The 17,958-nt window shown below is 35.5% G+C and overlaps 1 protein-coding gene across 2 annotated transcripts; it reads right to left on the minus strand.

Moving 5' to 3' along the window:
* Nucleotides 1-360: 360 nt before the first annotated feature.
* PLRG1 (pleiotropic regulator 1) lies at nt 361-15,082 on the minus strand. 2 transcript variants are annotated; one of them, XM_069492904.1, is made up of 15 exons: nt 14,984-15,082; nt 13,476-13,582; nt 12,304-12,446; nt 11,577-11,603; nt 10,650-10,743; nt 10,037-10,124; nt 8,608-8,709; nt 7,523-7,615; nt 6,232-6,381; nt 6,041-6,142; nt 5,377-5,479; nt 4,491-4,599; nt 3,305-3,444; nt 2,638-2,831; nt 361-2,091 (listed from the first exon to the last, which is right to left on the minus strand). In XM_069492904.1, exons 1-15 carry the CDS (start codon nt 14,990-14,992, stop codon nt 2,032-2,034), a joined length of 1,521 nt encoding a protein of 506 aa, XP_069349005.1. In that variant the 5' UTR covers nt 14,993-15,082; the 3' UTR covers nt 361-2,031. The 2 variants fall into 2 exon arrangements, with proteins under 2 accessions (XP_069349005.1, XP_069349004.1); XM_069492903.1 differs by having other exon boundaries at nt 11,550-11,603.
* Nucleotides 15,083-17,958: the final 2,876 nt, after the last annotated feature.

Below are 17,958 nucleotides of genomic sequence, written 5' to 3' on the forward strand. Positions count from 1 at the left end.
ATTTGGATTTAACTCTGATTGGGACTCTGCCAAGTAGGTAAAAGAAGGGCACATGTATGAAATTCTGCCTAAACTTGTACAGAGTTTGTGAGTACATCTGGCAGATGAACTTTTTGCAAAAGAGATTTCAAGAACACCATAACACAGGACAGCATAAGGCAGGGAAACATTTTTTAATGCTCTTCGGAAGTTGATACTTGTGCCTAACTTAAACACAACACTTGAAGCTTTGCTAGGCGGAACAGCAAGGGCTTTCTCACCTCCTTGTACTAATAATTTCTTCTTGGCCTTTGGGGATAGGACACTATCCACCTCTGGTTTTCCTTGTTGGAAGGCATATTAGAATCTCTCAGGGATGCAAGTGTACTGTTTTCTCTTTATTTAAGTTTACAAAATACATGCTTATAGAAAATTAAAACATTATAGAAATATATAAAGCAGACATGAAAGCTCTCCCATAATTCTACTTCCTCACAAAGCCACTGTTAACAATGTGGTGTTATTTCTCCATTATTTTTTAGAGCATCAAGTTATTCTACAAAAAATGCTTGCACAATTTTTTTTTTTTTTTACATAAACGTTTGGATGTCTTGCCATGATAATCCAGACATTCCTCATTCTCTTAATGAATACATAGAAATAAATTGCATGAAGGTACACTAATCTTTCAAACCAGTCCCTTACTGATAGGGACATTTGGGCTAATTTTAATTATTATAGAACAAAGGTGCAATGAACTTGCTTGTGTATTCTTGTCAGATTATTTCTATGAGGCAGCTTCCTAGAAATGAAGTTAGTAGGCCAAAAGATTCAAACATTTTCGATAAGCTCCAGACAACTACACACCTAAAGGTTGTAACAATTATACTCCCACCTACAGCATGCAAGATGGGATAAGTGTAATTGGAAATGCTTGTTCAACATCATGGTGCAATTTTTTAATTTGGAAAATTTTAAAAAATGATTATTCTTGTAACTGTGTTTTCTAATTATAGACTGTGAAGTTAGACAAATCTTGACTGACGGGGAACCAGGATCCCAAGGGCAGGATTTATAAAAGTCGTGTTTACCAGGAGGCATAGGTGTTAGAAACACTTTTCTATAAAAACTCCACAAGACTGCAGCCTTTGCTACAGCTTTAAATAGCTCCACTGGTACTGCCAGAGTTATTTTCCCCAAGTCTCCATACCAATACTGGTATCCTGCTTGTGGAATAAAACCCAAATTTAATACATGAGCTTTCCCCACCACAAGCCAGCTTATCTACTCATTACTCAACCGTAGCAGGCAATTCTTTGTCCTAGAACACACCATACACTTTCCTGTGGCTGGGTTCATCACTTTAGACCACAGCTTAGGATACCCTTTTCCTTTTGTCCTCTCTTTCACTTCACGGTCAGCTCCAATCCACTTACTCTATCAAGTCTTCCACAGTCCTCCCTGGGAAAAACGAACGGTCTTATCCTTTGTGCCCCCAGTATTTTACTTGTACCTCTACTATGGCATTCCTATGGTCTGCTACAAAACTGGAAGTATTGGAGGACGGATACATCTTATTTGTCTATTTCCTGAACGGTATTTAGTGCAGAACTTTGCAGAACATGCACTCAAAAACTGTTTTTGGAATAAACATACAAAAGTTAAATTAAGACTTTGAATCTTCTAATCCCAAATTATCAGTCACAGATATTAGTTTTTAAAGGATTAACTACTGCTCCCATCAAAACATGTCCTATTATAATAGTTTTGTACATTTTTTAAAAAGGGTCAAAATATTCTACTGTTAGAATAGTTATGTTCAATAAACCTGCATTTGCTTGATATCTGCATCTTACTTCCTAGTATCACAAACTTTATTTTAGAAATAAAAACACGGGGGGTGAGGGGGAGGGGACAGTTTATTGTAAAATATGAAGCAGCAATGATTCAAGCAAGTGAGTTTCTGCTTTATATTTCCAGCCAGAGCACAAAATGACTGGATACCCTCATCACGCCAAGCTTAAAAAAAAAAAAAAAAAAAAAATTGCCACATTAAAATCTCTTTCTCTTGATAATCTCTGGTTTCCAGCTGACTGGATGAGTTTCTTCTGTCTAAAAATAGAAAAGTAAGTTAAAATAAAGTATTAGTTTGCTTCATATTTAACAGACTTCCTTTCCAACAAAAATAAGGTATCTACTCTATTACTTGGCATTATACATTTAGCAGGTCTTTAACAATTTTAGAAGAGCTGACAAACTTTTGGCATTATCCAAGTCTAATAAAAGATGAATGAGTTCATTACAACTTTAGTCTGTAGCTTTTCATCTAAAATACAATTTCTATTTAGATATTCAAGTAACACCAAAGCTTATGATACTTGAATTAATTTGCATAGCAATCTATGTTTTTGATGTTATTCTTAATGCAACATTTTCCTAGTAACTATAGTAAGAAAAGTAGGGAAAAAATTAAAACCATCGATGGGATTCAGTGGCATAAATGAAACCAATAAAGAAATCAACAAGCAGACACTATTCAAGATGACAAATACCTTAATACTATAAAGATTATTTTTCCTTCTAATAATTAAATGAATACATTTAATTGGCATGACTGTTTTATTTTACTTCAAAATGTATGCGAAACAGAGAACTTACCGCTGTATCATCCTCTTTGTACACTTTAATGGTTTTATCAGCTTCAGCTGTTAGTAATCTACTCTCAGACTGATCAAAAGCACAGGCAAATATTCCTGATTCACTGTCCAAAGACCCAGGCTGCACAGCTGCATGAACTCGTTGAAAATTGTAGCCAGTTCTCCAGTCCCAAAGATGCATAGTGCCATTGTCAGCTTAAAGGGAAAGATCTAGTTACACTTGGTATCCTTCAGCAGCTCAGCTTGACAAACATTTACTAAGCAGCAAACATTAGCCCAAGCACTATGGTAATAACCACAGTTATAAAGATATGTAAGATATAGGCAACTCAAGCTTGTCTACTTTCATTTGTGCGTAATTCAGAATTTATCATAAATCTTAAAAAGCCCCACAAAATCGGACATCCAATTTCAGAACACCTAACCAAACTTTAGGCAATTCCCAGCAGTAATCCCTCAGATTCATCAGGTGGTACTCTCAAGAGGTCTAAACTCTGAAATATGCTAGATGTATTAGGTACATGCATGAACACCCAAATACACTTTAATCAAGCAAGTGCTGCCATGGTACTTAGATGAGACAGCTTAGAAATATTACCAATGTTTACTCACTCACTAAAAGAAAAAATGACAGACTGAACACATTCATTATAAAAATCTTATTTTACCTCCAGATACAAGTACTCCATCAGAATTTACTGTCAGTGTGTTAATAATAGCATTATGACCAGAAAGATTTTGAATGAAACTTCCATCAGGGAATTTCCACTGCTTTATGTTATCTGGAGAACCAGATGCAAATGTGTAACTGAAACAATATGAAAAAGAATTAATGACAAAGTAAACCAAGTTAGATAAAGTGGTGGGTTTTAAAAAGCTTATTATAGCTCTATTTTGCATGTGTACTCACTGATCAATGTAGTCTCAGCAAAATAATACTGTCATATCAAGATGTAAAAATATCAAGACATTTGTTCCGAGTTAAATCAGATTTTTGAATTTTTTAAAATGTATTTGAAATCCTAGATTAATATTTTATTCTCCTTTCATTTCCCCAATGCTCTACACTAAGCAAGAACAATAAATGTGCAAATGCCTGATTTCCAATAAAGGACAAAGGGTTAGGCAACTATTTTGGAGAAAGGGACAGAGAGAAGAAGAGAGAAGGAAAGGAATAGAAGGCACAAGGAAGAGAGAGAAGAGAGTAAGGGAGAAGAAAGAAGGGAGTGAGGAAGACAGGGATAGGAAGGAAGAAGGAGAGGAGGAGGAGAAAAAAGGGAGTGAGGAAGACAGGGATAGGAAGGAAGAAGGAGAGAGGGAGAGAGGAATAAGGAGAGAGGGAGATGGGGGAGAGAAAGGATATGAACACAACCAGAAATGTGTCAGGGATGATCTGATACAAGAAACAATAGGTTGTGATATTATGCTCCACCTCTTTGGCTATCCTGACTATAACTTTCATGGTTCTTACTGTTTTTTTCTATGCATATTAATTTCCTCCTTAAGAATTCAATTATTCTATGTTTGTCTCAGTGTCCAATATCATTTATGTCCAAGACCTTAAGCCCAGCCACTAATACCTTCTATTTTGACATGCAGTGTTTAACCATGATTTATTTATATTGCCTCATTTGACGTTATTGATTTGTCACTATGTAGAAGGGTTTCACCATCTTACATAGGGCATGAAACAAAATGGTACATAAGGAAATTAAAGAAACCATGTTCATAAGTGGCACAGGCCTGGAAATGACAGTAGCTAAACGATTACCAGAAGCGGTACTAATGTTGGTACTTCAAGACTATTCCAAGAATTGAAGAAAGAAGAGAAGCTAATTAGGAAAATACACTTACTGCCTTGGATGTAAAACCACAGCCCGGACTGATTTTTTGTGATTTGTTAATGTCACTCTTGTTTTTCCAGCCACCAAATCCCATAATCGTATTGTAGTGTCATGGCTTCCTATAATGAAAATACATATATCCCCCAAAACATAGACCAGGAGAAAGAATGCAAAAGTTAAATACAATAAAATACAAAGTGTTCTTCCATAAACATATATATAATCTAAATGAGTCACACCACTTGGCAATTAGTCTTGGCTAATTTCTTCATGGTTTCAAAATTCTAGGCTGATTTTAAATTTAATTAAAAAAATGCAATAAGACACTTGATTCTCTGTCATCTGAACAGCTAGAATACAAATAAAAAATACAACAAATATATAACTTTATCCCCTAGTGAAGAGAAAGGGTAAAACTCTAATGATTTTTTTTTTTTTTTTTAGTTAATAAAATATATCAGGTGAAGGAATTATTTTCCAGTCTTGAAGTAAAGATCCATTGTTATTAACCTTATTTTGAGCAAAATAAGATTCAAATCAGTTTTAAAGTTTATTGATCTTAGGGTATTTTGTCTTCTAGCTTCAACTTCCTAGAATAATAATAATTCAAAATAATAAAACAATACTTAATTATATCTAACAGCACCATTTTCTAGTCAGACAATACAGGCTATTATGTATGACTTACTCTATATGTAAAAAAGTATGAGATAAAAACAAATGAATGAAATCTTACTACAATAAATTTCAAATGCCCATGATTAAAATATATAATAATGACACAAACATTATAAACACAATATAAAACAAGAGTCATAGTGAATATAAAAATATATGCACAATTAAAATACATTCTGATACCAATATGCTGTAACCTTGAAAGTTATTGATCATACCTGTAATAATCTGTGGTTCTGCAGCTTGACACCTCACTGTAGCAACTGCATTTGTATGTCCAGATAATGTGTGTACACTGGCTTTAGTTCTCACATCCCAAATCTATAAAAACACAATAGACACACTGTCAGAGAGAATAGGTATTCATATCTCAGGCAGACAACTGGATTGATTCAAGGCTGGGAATTTACTAGACAACTGTGCCTGAATATAATGAAGAAAGTCCTTAAGTGAAGGATAATGATCCTATAAGCTAGGAGAGGAATATAGATAGAAGGCAGTTGCCAAGAAAAAAAAAGCTGAAAGACCAGGGTAATAAAAGTCTTAAGAATGGGTGTTATGGGAGTATTTTTGGGACTACTGAATGAAAGAGCTAATGGACAATAGTTGTGGTGATAGAATGGAAGGTGAGAGTGTCACATTTCAAGGACAGGACACTAATAACAATAAATATCATGATGCCATAGAACTGAAGACTAAGGTGGAAAATAACCAAAAAACCCAAAAAAAAAAACCCACCTAAAAACCCCAAGACTACGGTATTATTGAGTCAAGACAACTATCTTCAATTCTCTATCAGACAACGGAAGACTCTGAAACCAAATATGTATATTATAAGATGCAATATATTTACAGACAAACACACAGCTCTATCCCATTTACCCGAGCAGTTGAATCTCGACTACAGGTCACCAGCACATCGATTGTTGGGTGCAAATCCAAACCATACACCGCACTTAGATGTCCATGATAGTGCCTTATAACCTAGAGATCAAGCAGGAAAGTTAAAACTTCTAGAATTAGAAACATAAACAGTGGCTCATAATGTTTTAAACCCTTCACTCCAAGCTCACCTTATTATATTCAAGATCCCAGCATTTTACTTGCTTGTCTTCTCCACAAGAGAACAGGTAGGGGCTCCTCGTGCTCACTATCACACCCCGCACTGTACTAATATGCCCAGTCAATGACAGTTTCAATTTGCCACTAGCCAAGTCCCAGATCTGCAATCAAAGAATATTTTTTTTCTTTTCATTGTTTCCAAAGCAAATTTTCAGAATCTGGTATTAAAATTAAGATTTCAAAGAGAAAAAGAAAAAGATAGAAATATATAAAAATTAAAAATTCTACAAGATGATTCCCCTTCAAGTAAGAGCAAGAAAAATAACAAGAATAAAATGACATGCTCAAACTGGGAAAATATTTGCAATAGATGACAAGAGGCTAATATTCTTAATATACAAAGATATCATTGATAATAAAAGTATGAATAGCATGATATTAAATTAGCCAAGGATGGCAACAACTTAAAGAAATCCTAAAAGCAGCAAATGAAGATATGAAAAAGTTTGACCCCACTGGAAATTTTATATTAACAGTTAAAAAAAGATAGCCATTTTTGCTTATTATATTAGTGGCCATTTTCAAAGAATACATAACTAATGTGCTGAAAAAAATCCCCTCATACACTGCAAGTATCAATTCACCCATTTTGAAAAGTACTTTATACTTTCAGTACCAGTCTCTAAAATACTTGACTGATTCATTCTATTTCTGGAACTCTACCATTACAAAATTAAAATACAGAAAAAACTTCATGCATAAAGACTAAGTACAGTATTACTTACGATAGTAAATATCAAGAAGCTAAAAACATTAATGTCCAACAATAGGAAAATAGACTAAAGAATATCCAAATGTTTAATATTATGCAACCATTTAAAAAGATGTTGAATTTTTCACAGGAATATGCCTTTGATACAGATTAAGTGAAAAAAGCAGGATAGAAATTACATGTCAAGAATGATTTTAGAAAAGATATGTATTTATACACACGAAAAAAGCCTAAAAGTAAATGCATTGATACATATACACAGAATAAATACTAAAATGAAATTCATCCAAACAACTAACAGTGGCAAGATTATGTATGGGTCTATGTTCTTTTATAGTTCTCTGTATTTTCCACATTTTCTATTTGAAACTCTTACTGGTATAGATAATAATTTTACTCCATATTCAGGTCTAAGAAATCAGAGGAACTGCAACAGCGATTTCCATCATAGGAAATAACTTATAACAGATTAAACTTACATGACAAACACAAAGTCATATTTATTTTATTTTTTCTTCTTTCCTTATTACCTTTATAGTTCTGTCAGCAGACCCAGTCACAAACCACTGATTTCCAGGTTCCACAGCAATACATCGAACCCAGCCAAGATGCCCACTGATCACCTGTATTTAAAAAGTAGAATGGGCAGACACATTAACACAGAAGTTAAAACGTATTCAATTTTAATCACAACCTGGTGTGAGCTGCCCCTCCCCATCTTCAAATCATAAGTTTATAAGATTATCTGACAATTACATTTTAGAATAATAAATATTAATTTATCTTCAATGGGTGGATAAACTAATTGTGTTATGCCCCAATGGGATACCACTCAGTAATAAAACAGAATGCATTATTGACATACAACAACTTGAATGAATCTCAATGGCATTAAGCTGAGTGAAGGAAGCCAGTCTCAAAAAGCACATACTGTATGATTCTATTTCTATGACACAGTCAAAAAGACACAATTATAGTGATAGAAAACAGAGAAGTGGTTGTTGGGGTAGAAGAGGGTATGACTATAAAGTAGCACAGGGGTGTTTTTTTGAGGTGATGTAACTTCTACATCCGAATTGTGGTAGTGGTTACCAAACCTAAACATCAATTAAAACTCACTAGCCCTGTACAACAAAAGAAAAGTCATTTATTGTGCAATCATTTGAAAAATAAAAATCTTAAAATATATACTAAAATATGTGTAGCTGTACATTTCCTACTATATACATTTTAAGTCTGATACATTTTGAAGCATTTTAATATATTATAGTTGAACAGATAACTGGTAGTTCCAAACAAACTTTATAGGGTGTTTTTCCCCTCGACCTTCATTCATATTAAATACTTCAAACACTTTCCTAAATTTATTTTGTCTGCTCTCCAAATTTTGTAGCCTTCTATCAACATTTTATAAAAAATGCACATAGCTTTTACTAAAGAAAGTCGCCTTCCCAAAATATTTTTTAAGATAGTGCCTAAGCCCCTTCTCAACCTACCTCAAATCTGTCAATTTTCATATTCACTCTTTTCTTCCTTATTCTATTCTTCAGCCCTCGTCCCTTATGTGGAAAGCAATCGTGTTTCACATAATGAAATAAAATACAGATTTGCTCACCCTGTAGAGTTTCCACGGTGGGTGCCACTGAGGTTTTGGCATTGTAGGGGCTTTTTTAGCCATCAGTGCAGAGTTCTTGCTATTGCCAGCCTCCATGACAATCTAGACATGAAATAGATTGCACTATTATTAAAAGATATCATACCTAAGGTTTCGTGTTATTAATTCACCAATGGAAATTGAAAGAGGGGACTTATGAAAGTTTTTTCCTTAAATGAAAAGCAAACATTTTTTTCTAAGACTCATTTTCCAATAATGAAAAAAAATTCTGTATGTTAATTTTAAAAAGCAATTTGAAAACCTGAGAGAGGCTAAATATTACATTTAAGAGCACACATCACTGTATATGGGTTCAAAACCTAGCTGACTGACCTTAGGTAAAAATTATGTCACCTCTATGTGTGCCTCATTTGTAAACTGGGAAGAACAGTGACTATCTCATAGGGTTATGATGAAGATTTTAAAAGTAGTAAATGCTCCATGTAAGCTCCTGTTACTATTCAGGTCATTTTAAATGTATTAATGCCACTGCTTTTCGTTGTCATACTTTAACAGTATTGATTTAATATAGCAAAGGAGAGACTGACAGCTTTTCTATTTTCTAATATAATACTTAAATACTATTTTAAAAGGTATACCAGTTGATATACCATCTATTTTTACCATCTATCCATTCATTCATCCAAAAAATACTTAAGACCATAAAGTTCTTGCCCTCAAGAAGCTTAAATTATATCCTCCTAAGAAGGCAAAGAGCCTGGACAGAGAGATATGCTCTGAGTGGAGGATAAAGGAAGAAACAGAGTGTGAGGGTTACAAATGCATTCACTTCACAAAGCCAAATCAACTGCAAACTGAGGAAGTAAAGCCCACACTTATTTTGAGTGACAGCATAATAAAATAAACTGCATATTTTCAGTTATTCTTTCTACAACTACTTTCACCAAATCAAGAGCAGTTGCCATTTACTTAAACTCAGGTATTTCTAAATGCTGATTTATAAGACTAGTTGTATAACCCATGAATATTACAACACTAATAGTACTCAACTCTAACTATATAAACCAAGTTAGAATTTAATCAAAAAAGACGTCCATATTTAACACATACACAAGTTTCAGAACACTCCTTGTACTTTTAATAGTGGGCAATAAATACCAAGATCACATTATCTTCATTAAAATACAAACTATGCACAAAGTACAAGTAGACACAGAAATAACAGAATTTTAAATTCTAAAAAATATGTCATTTTACTAACAGATTAGGGTTATGGAATATTAACGACTAGCTCAAGCTGCTATTTATCTTAACAATCCCAAGGAAGTGTTCATTTCTTTAATATTTAAGTAAGACTTTTGGGATAAAAGGAAATAAGGCAATGTGCTCCAAAAGTTAGAAACCCGTTATTTTACACAGGGAAACTTACCGAATTCATTGCTGCAGGCTGTGAACGGTCAGGAGCCCCAGGAAGTCGGTATTCATTTCCACCAGGTGCAGTACGATTTGCATCAGCCCTGAGGCAAAAGAAATATCACATTCAAATCAATTAATGCTTCCAGTCATATATTCTACAAAACCAACCCTATTATCTTACATTTTTTAAGGCTGATAAAAGAAAATGTCATGTAATAGTTAAAGAAACAAATTTAGGCCAGGTGCTGTGGCTCACATCTGTAATCCCAGCACTTTGGGAGGCCAAGAAGGGAGGAGCGCTTGAGGCCATGAGTTCGGGACCAGCTGGGGCAACACAGGGAACCCCATCTGTACAAAACATTAAAAAATTAGCCAGGTGTGATATGTGCCTATAGTCCCAGCTACTTGGGAGGCTGAGGTAGGAGGATCGCTCGAGCTCAGGAGGTCAAGGTTACAGTGTGCTATGATCAGCCACTACACTCCAGCCTGGGCAACAGAGTGAGATCCTGTTTCTTTAAAAAAAATGAAAGAAAGAAAGAAAAAAGAACCAATTTAAAAATGACAAAAATGTGAACAGTAAAATATGCTTCCAAAATCTTTGTAATTATAAGCGTAATATTTCATACCTGGCCTGAGAAGAAGGTAATGCCACAGCTAAGGACTGTGCGGCTGATTCACTTGGCATTCTCTGGATCTTAGTATCTGCTGTCAAAGCAACCCCTATTAAAATAGAAAATAAATTACTTATAGTAGCTATCTTTATTTTCATTTACATTCATTTGAAATAAAATACTGGGGAAAATATATACCAAATGGCTATGATTTCCAGGTGGTGATATAATATAAATTTTGCTTAAGTTTTGCTTACCTTTGTTTCTGACTTTTTAACAATGAATACTAGTCAATAACACATAACTCAAATTTGACTTTCTCATAAGCAACCTGGCATTAAAGTAGCCCAAGACAGTAAAGTTAAATGTCTATTATATTTGGACATTACCTTCAAAAATAAAAATTGAGCAGTGCCTCAAATATTAACAATTTTTCCAAGAGTGAATCTAAGGTCCTACAATAAGAAGCACTCAATTTCCCTGCACTTTCTACATACATTAAGCTTTTGTCCTCTACTCTGTTATACTGGCCATTCCATCTATGTGCCAATCACTCTACATACTCAGAGGACATGTTTATATCATATCTGCTTTTATACTAACATTTTATCATTTTTATAAGCTTAGTGATATTTACATGTCTGCCTAAACCACCAGATAATAAACTTGTCTAGGCCTGGAGCAGTCGTATTGTTTTTGAATTCCTATCACAGTGCTTGAAAAACATAGGTACTTAAGAATTGTTTGCTGAATTAAGCATATGAGTATTAGTAGTTATTATGTAAAAAGCTATGTATGGGTGCTTGGCTACTGAGCTTATCCTATATTTTACAGGCAACAGGAATCTCATTATTGGCTCATTAGTGGAAATGTATGCAACAATACAATATTTTTGATAACCAACAGCTCACTAACCAGGTCCTGGTGGATACGGATGTGTACCTGTCACCAAATAGTCAACGTCTTGTCCTAAAAAAAAAAAAAGAGAAAAGGAAAGAAAAAATTCATCCATGGTGAATTTATCTTAAGGGAAGTATCATCTTTTTTAATGTATCAAATAATATTATCAACTGGATGTCTCAAATTTTTCTAACTAAATTCAAACCTCAGAAAAAAAGTTGATCATTTTTGTTTTGATCTTTGTAAACTGTGTACACAGCTATTTCCTTGCCCGTTTGCTGATACGAGGCCAAGAAGGCTTATGCATTTGCTATATAGCACTGGTGTGTAAAGAGGCCTTCCTATTAAGTGACAATCCGTTCTGACTGTTTCTTCCAAACAAATGGTTTTCTGTGGAATCCTGGATTCTCTCAATTCATTACAATTTCAATACTTAGTTTCATCTTTCTGAAAAAAGACAGATGGTCTCCCTAAGGTTAGGAATATTCTCTAAATTTTTCCTTTAACTTCTACTGTGACCCTGCCCAAATCCTAAGACTTTCTACCCTCATTATACTACCACTTGTATTTCCTATAAGAAAAAAGCCATCAACCAAAGTAATTTCATTACTTCCATGAGGAAATCAAGACTTTCATTATAATACTGGTATAGCTATTAAACAGCGTATGACCACAGTTAGTCCTTCCAGAATAATAACACATTTTATTAGTTTTTCTATTTTTAAAATTCACATATAAGTCCTGACATTTCTGATAACACCACACTCACCTTGATTGGCAGGATACTGTTTATGACCATATGAATCCGCTGCATTCTGAGGACCCTTCTCTTTAAAATTTTCTTTTGAAGTAGGCATATGCAACACAGGCCCATATTCATTACGAAGCTTGACTGCCATTTTTCGTTTGTGACTATTTAAAAATTTAAAGATAAGAATGTGTCCTTAAATACTTTCCAGTGCAAATGTTTACAGATAGCCAAGAAACAAATACTTAAATAGCTTAAGTTTGCCTAACCATGTAGAAAAAGTTTCTAGTAAGATTTTAAACAGTATTTTAAACAATCAAAACTTTCCAAGTGCATTTCCACACCATATCTATTTACATTTGCTCACAATCCACCACATACTATTCATTAAATCTAAGTAATATTTTAGTTTGTTACCTAATAAATAGAAAACCTTTCATGATGAATTATCAAGAGTCCGACGGATTCAAAAGTATTATGAAAACCAATATATTTTTTAAAAAACTTCAAAGTCAACATACTTTCCTTCAAATGTCTAAATATAAAAATACAGTAAAAACTTCTATAGCAACATTCACTAGAAGTTTCTAAAAAGGTTAGTGAGAACTAATCAAAGTACCTAATTAGTTCAGGATTTTAAAAAGAAATGCACTTATTATTACTTTTAAGAATAGTCCATTTTATAAATTAAATATAAATGTTTGTTTGAGGAATTAAGTAGATTCTAAAAGAAGGGTAAAGGACAAAGAAGGAACACTGCACATAATGCAATCCCAGACTGGAGCTGGAGATGTAGAATCAAAATTATGCCACCACTCAAAAATCTTCACCATACTAACGAGAAAAGATGGGAGTAGAGGTACTGGCCAGGTACAATTTCAGCTCAGCAAGGCTCTGAGAGCAGCGGGAAGCTGAAAGCACATACAAAGTGATTGATTATAAAAGGGACTCTCCTAATTATCGGGTATTTGTAAAATGCATTTAATTAATGGAATTTTTACTGCAAAAGATAAGGCAAAAAAAAAAAAAGTTAAATCAGCTTAAATTATACCAAAACACCATTTATCATTGAATGGATAGCCTGTGACTGTTAGTATTACTAACTAGTCTTTAAAGGTCTTCCCTCTCCCTGCTCTCTTCCCCGAATATTAGAATTTTAAATATTTTAGCAATTGAAAAAGAACTATACCTACCTCTCTTCATCCAAAGGCACAGGTTTTCCGTTATCAGCTACAAACATGTCATGAGTCCTCTTTAATGACCTGAACACAAGTGTGTGCACAGAATGTTTCTGTACCTCCTAGAAAGAAAAAGTATAGTTACACATCTAGCTACAAAATACACATATCATACCCTAAATTAAAGCCAAATTAGTTACATACTCTACATGTTTATGTAAAAAGCTTTACACCACTCACCACAGCTACTTGTAGCAAGCTACAGAAGTCAAGTTCAGAGAAGAGGAGCAAGTTCCTCTTTGGCCAAGGCCCCAGGTAGAGCAACTGAGTGATGCCTGAGATAAGTCATTTATTCAATAAATATTTACTGAGCTCATACTATGTGCCTGGCAAATTCTATGCTAGAAGCTAACAATAGAATGATGAAAAGGCAGTCATGGTCCCTGTGCTCAAGAGGAAGCAGACAAATAAAAATAAGCAAAATAATTCCACATTTTGATAAATATTATGAAGGCAACAAGCAAAGGGTTGAGACAGAGAATGAAAGAACTAAATGTAACTGTGAAAGATCTCTCTGAGGTGATCTTTAAGCAGAGAGGGAAATAGCCTTGCACAGAATAGAGGTTAAGAACAATCCAGGCAGAGGGAAATGTCATGTACAAAGGTGTTCAGTAATGAAATGATGCCAGGAGGGTAGCACAGTTGTGTATGTTGGGTGACACGGTGCTTTGTAGTACAAGATGAGGTTACAAGGGTAGACAAGGTCCTGATTAGGTAAAGACTTTTAGACCATTACAACAGTCTATATTTTTGTTCCAGTAACACAGGACCAGTAAAAGGTTCTAAGCAAGAAAAACATACTAACTTAATGTTTTAAACAGAACCACTTATAGGAGAACAAAAATGGAAGCAAGGTGACCAGCTGGAAACTAACGCAACAGGCCCGATGAAAAGATAATGTTGGTCTGAATTAAGGTAGATTGCAGTGGATACGGAGAAAAGTGGATGGAATAAAAAAATATTTGGGTCTTATTTTCTTATAGGACAAGGCCTGCTAATAGAATGGTTGTTTAAGCTAGGGAAAGATGTAAAGAATGTCAAGTTTTCTGGGCGCAGAGCTAAAATAAGAGACCAACTGAATGCAAGATAGAGAAGACTGCCTGTCGTTTAGGGCACAGAATCACTGGCACTGCCCCGCAGGCGACGGATACCAGTGGTCGCACATCAACAGAAGCCCCGCCTCCGAGGACAGTGCCCAGCTCCCAAGGGCCAAAAGAGGACTAGACGCATTATGGCAGGCTTCCCGCCCAGACGGAACCTCCTCCTCGGGTTTCCATCTGGTGCCTCTCTCCCTCCCCCAAAAACCTTAGGAAAAGACCACCCGGCCTCGGCCAAACAGCTCCTTCTCTCAGCCTCTCCCCAGACTCCAAGCATTCTCGATCCCCCACGCCCGCTGCCAAAAAAAAAAAAAAAAAAAACAGTCCCGAGGCAACCGACTCTTGAGAGCCCAAGTGTCACTTTACCTCCACCATGATGCCGCCCTATATCCCACGTCCAGCAGCGAAGAACACTAAGCACCAACGCAGAACCTGCCGCCACAACTGTGCAGCCCCTTCCGGAATCGGGAGGCCTGGCGCCGGATGTGACGAAATCCCCGCGCACGCGCGTTGATCTCCCCCGAATCTGGGATCGAGAGGCGGGCCTTTCTCCTTGGGCCCGCCTCTGGGGCGGGGTCTCGGGCTGAGGGGCGGAGACTCCCGGAGGTGCCTGTCTGCAAGGTTTCACTCGTCTCTCTGAAGACGTCTTAAAATAAATGTTTTCTGCCTTACTCTCAGACTTAAATGTTTTGATTTGGGTCCCTGGTTGTTTGTGCTGTGTTCCCCGGAAACTTAATGCTTTTTATTCAGAGAACTTAACGGTCTGGAGAGCAAACCCCGTGGATTCTAAGGCTCTTACCGCCCTGATGTCTTTGGGGGTCGCCTTCGCGCTTTACGTCGCCTGGTTCCAATCAGAAGCACTAGACGCTGGTGTAGGCTTAACGCCTAAAAGCTATTTTACTTAAACAGTCCAGTAAACACTTACCGAGTGAGTGTTGCAGAATAGTTGTTTCAACTTGGGAAATTTTGACATGTAGATATATGCAAAATAATTTTGTTTTCACAGATTATGGCAAATTTATTTTCTGCTACGTAGATTTTAATTTCTCAAAACTGCATAACTCTTGGCCGTTTCATAGTTGTCTGTGGCTTCAACAATGTCAGGGTACAGCTTTTCAAAGCTGGTGGAAGAAAGACACAATTGGAGACTTTAGCCATGTTTATATATGCACATCCTGGTATCAAGTATTGGTATTTTGTTTTCTACCCAGGTAAAACCTGCAGGTTGTGATCAATTATGCCCAATTGTTTTTCTGTGTAAAAAGAAAAATTGCTGGTGCTGGGCATGTGCAAACTTAGGCAAATATTTCACTGGCCAGGCTTTGACTTCACTGATCCTGTACCCAAAGTATACAGCATATACTTTGAGAGTGGAAAATAGTCTACTAAAAGCATAACCAAGTGAATCAATAATCTCATTTAGAAATTCATTAAAAACACTAAAGTCATGTTTTTACTTAAAAATACAATTTATCTCTGAATTTGTGTGCGAGTTTGGCCTAAGAACTAGTTTTCTATGAAAGTGGCCAGTGATGGTAGACCTTGCAAGGAAATACCATAATTATAAAATATATACTTGAGGGAACTAAATCATATTATACTTACCTATAGGTAGTAATAACTACGGAGAAGAACATGATTTTAAATGACAATAGAACTATAGAAATGTAAGCCAGACAGATATATCTATGGCAATATAATAACTGACTTGTTGGGCCTATTAACTTGTTAGATATTTAATCACTCTGGAAACATTTAATTTATAAACCCAGACTCATAAAAACATTATAATGATTGAGGTAGATTACACCAGATTTTACTCCTTTTAAAACACTCTCTTGAATTTACAGAATCATGTCATCCACTTTAAAGTTTACATTATTTTAGATAGATATGGAGCTCAAGTGACCTTATTATCTAGTTCAGGGATTCATGAATTATATATATTGCAGGCAGATTTTTTATTTATATGGGAAACTTTTGATTTGTTTTGTTTTCTGGAGACATATCTGTCAGTTTCACTGAATTGGTGAAGGGATCCAGCACCCAAAGGATCCCTGTCCTGGCTGACATCTCAAGCTTATTTGAACAGTAGGTGTCACTGCTGCTCTGCAAAAGGGCTCAGAAGGTTCCCTAAAGCAGACCTGGTGAATAATTTATGAGTATAAATATTAATATTTTGTGTGTGTGAAACCGCACAAATTTTAAGCCAAGTTTTTTTTCTCACCAATACAGAAAATCGTTTCATTCTCTTTCAAATGTTATGGCCTTTGCTCTTAAGCAACAATAGATCACATGAGTATAGATTTGAGTGCCATTTTCATCAGCTTCTTACCATATTTGTATAGGAAGTGTTTTATAATTCTTATACTCATAAAAATTATTAATGTTACTATTTCTTCCTGTTTCGTCTTAGAGGGCTAAATATATAATTTTTTAATAACACTATATACAGTATTATTCAGTCATGTGGCTCAGTATGTCCTCTTTCATTTTACATTTGAAATTCTTCACTAATTCAAAAGAGAGTAATAGTGGGAGCTATGATTTCTTATTTGAATTTATGAGGTCAACCTGTGAAAAATGATCTTTGGACATTTCTTCCAAAAGTTTGGTTTCTAATTATTTACCACAGTGCTAAGAATTGATCTAAATGCTAAGATAGTGTTTTCTGATAGCTTTCTGATAGCACAGTTGAAACAAAAGCTTCTGGATGGTAGGAGACAATGAGGGAGCTATTCTTCCAGTTAATGGCTGTAAAGGCTCTGGGAATAATTAGGCACTGTCAGACAGTTATAAATATCTTAGTAAGGGGTGTGTGTGTGTGTGTGTGAGAGAGAGAGAGAGAGAGAGAGAGAGAAGTGTTGCTTATCACAATTGCACCTTCCTCTACTCTGTGAAGCCCCATCTCATGTATACTAGTTTGCTAGGCTTATGTAACAAAGTACTGCAGGCTGGGTGGCTTAAACAACAGAAATACATTGTCTCACAGTTCTGGAGATAAGAAGTCTGAAATCAAGGTGTCAGCGGGGTTGATTCCTTCTGAGGCTCTGAGGGAGAATCTGTTCTGTTCCTCTCCCCTAGTTCCTGGTGGTTCACTGGCAATCTTCTTCGGCATCCCCTGGCTTCTGCTGCATCGCTCCTATCTCTGCCTTCACCTCCACGTGGCATTCTCCCTGTACATGTGCCTATGTCCAAATTTGCCCTTTTTAAATGACATCAGTCATATTCTATTAAGGGCCCACCCTATTCTAGTATGATCTCATCTTAACTAATTACATCTGCAAAGGCCCTATTTCCAAATAAGTTCACTTTCTTAGGTACTGGGGGTTAGGAATTCA

Source organism: Eulemur rufifrons, chromosome 18 (assembly GCF_041146395.1).
Source record: "Eulemur rufifrons isolate Redbay chromosome 18, OSU_ERuf_1, whole genome shotgun sequence".
In the NCBI taxonomy this organism is placed as follows: domain Eukaryota; kingdom Metazoa; phylum Chordata; class Mammalia; order Primates; family Lemuridae; genus Eulemur; species Eulemur rufifrons.

Coding starts and splice junctions, on each gene's coding strand:
- PLRG1 (XM_069492903.1), bottom strand. Junction 10,125..10,649: donor TTACCTTCTTCTCAGGCCAG/GTATGAAATATT, acceptor CTTTTGCCTCAG/GGCTGATGCAAATCGTACTG. Junction 2,092..2,637: donor ACAAAGAGGATGATACAGCG/GTAAGTTCTCTG, acceptor TTCTATTTTTAG/ACAGAAGAAACTCATCCAGT.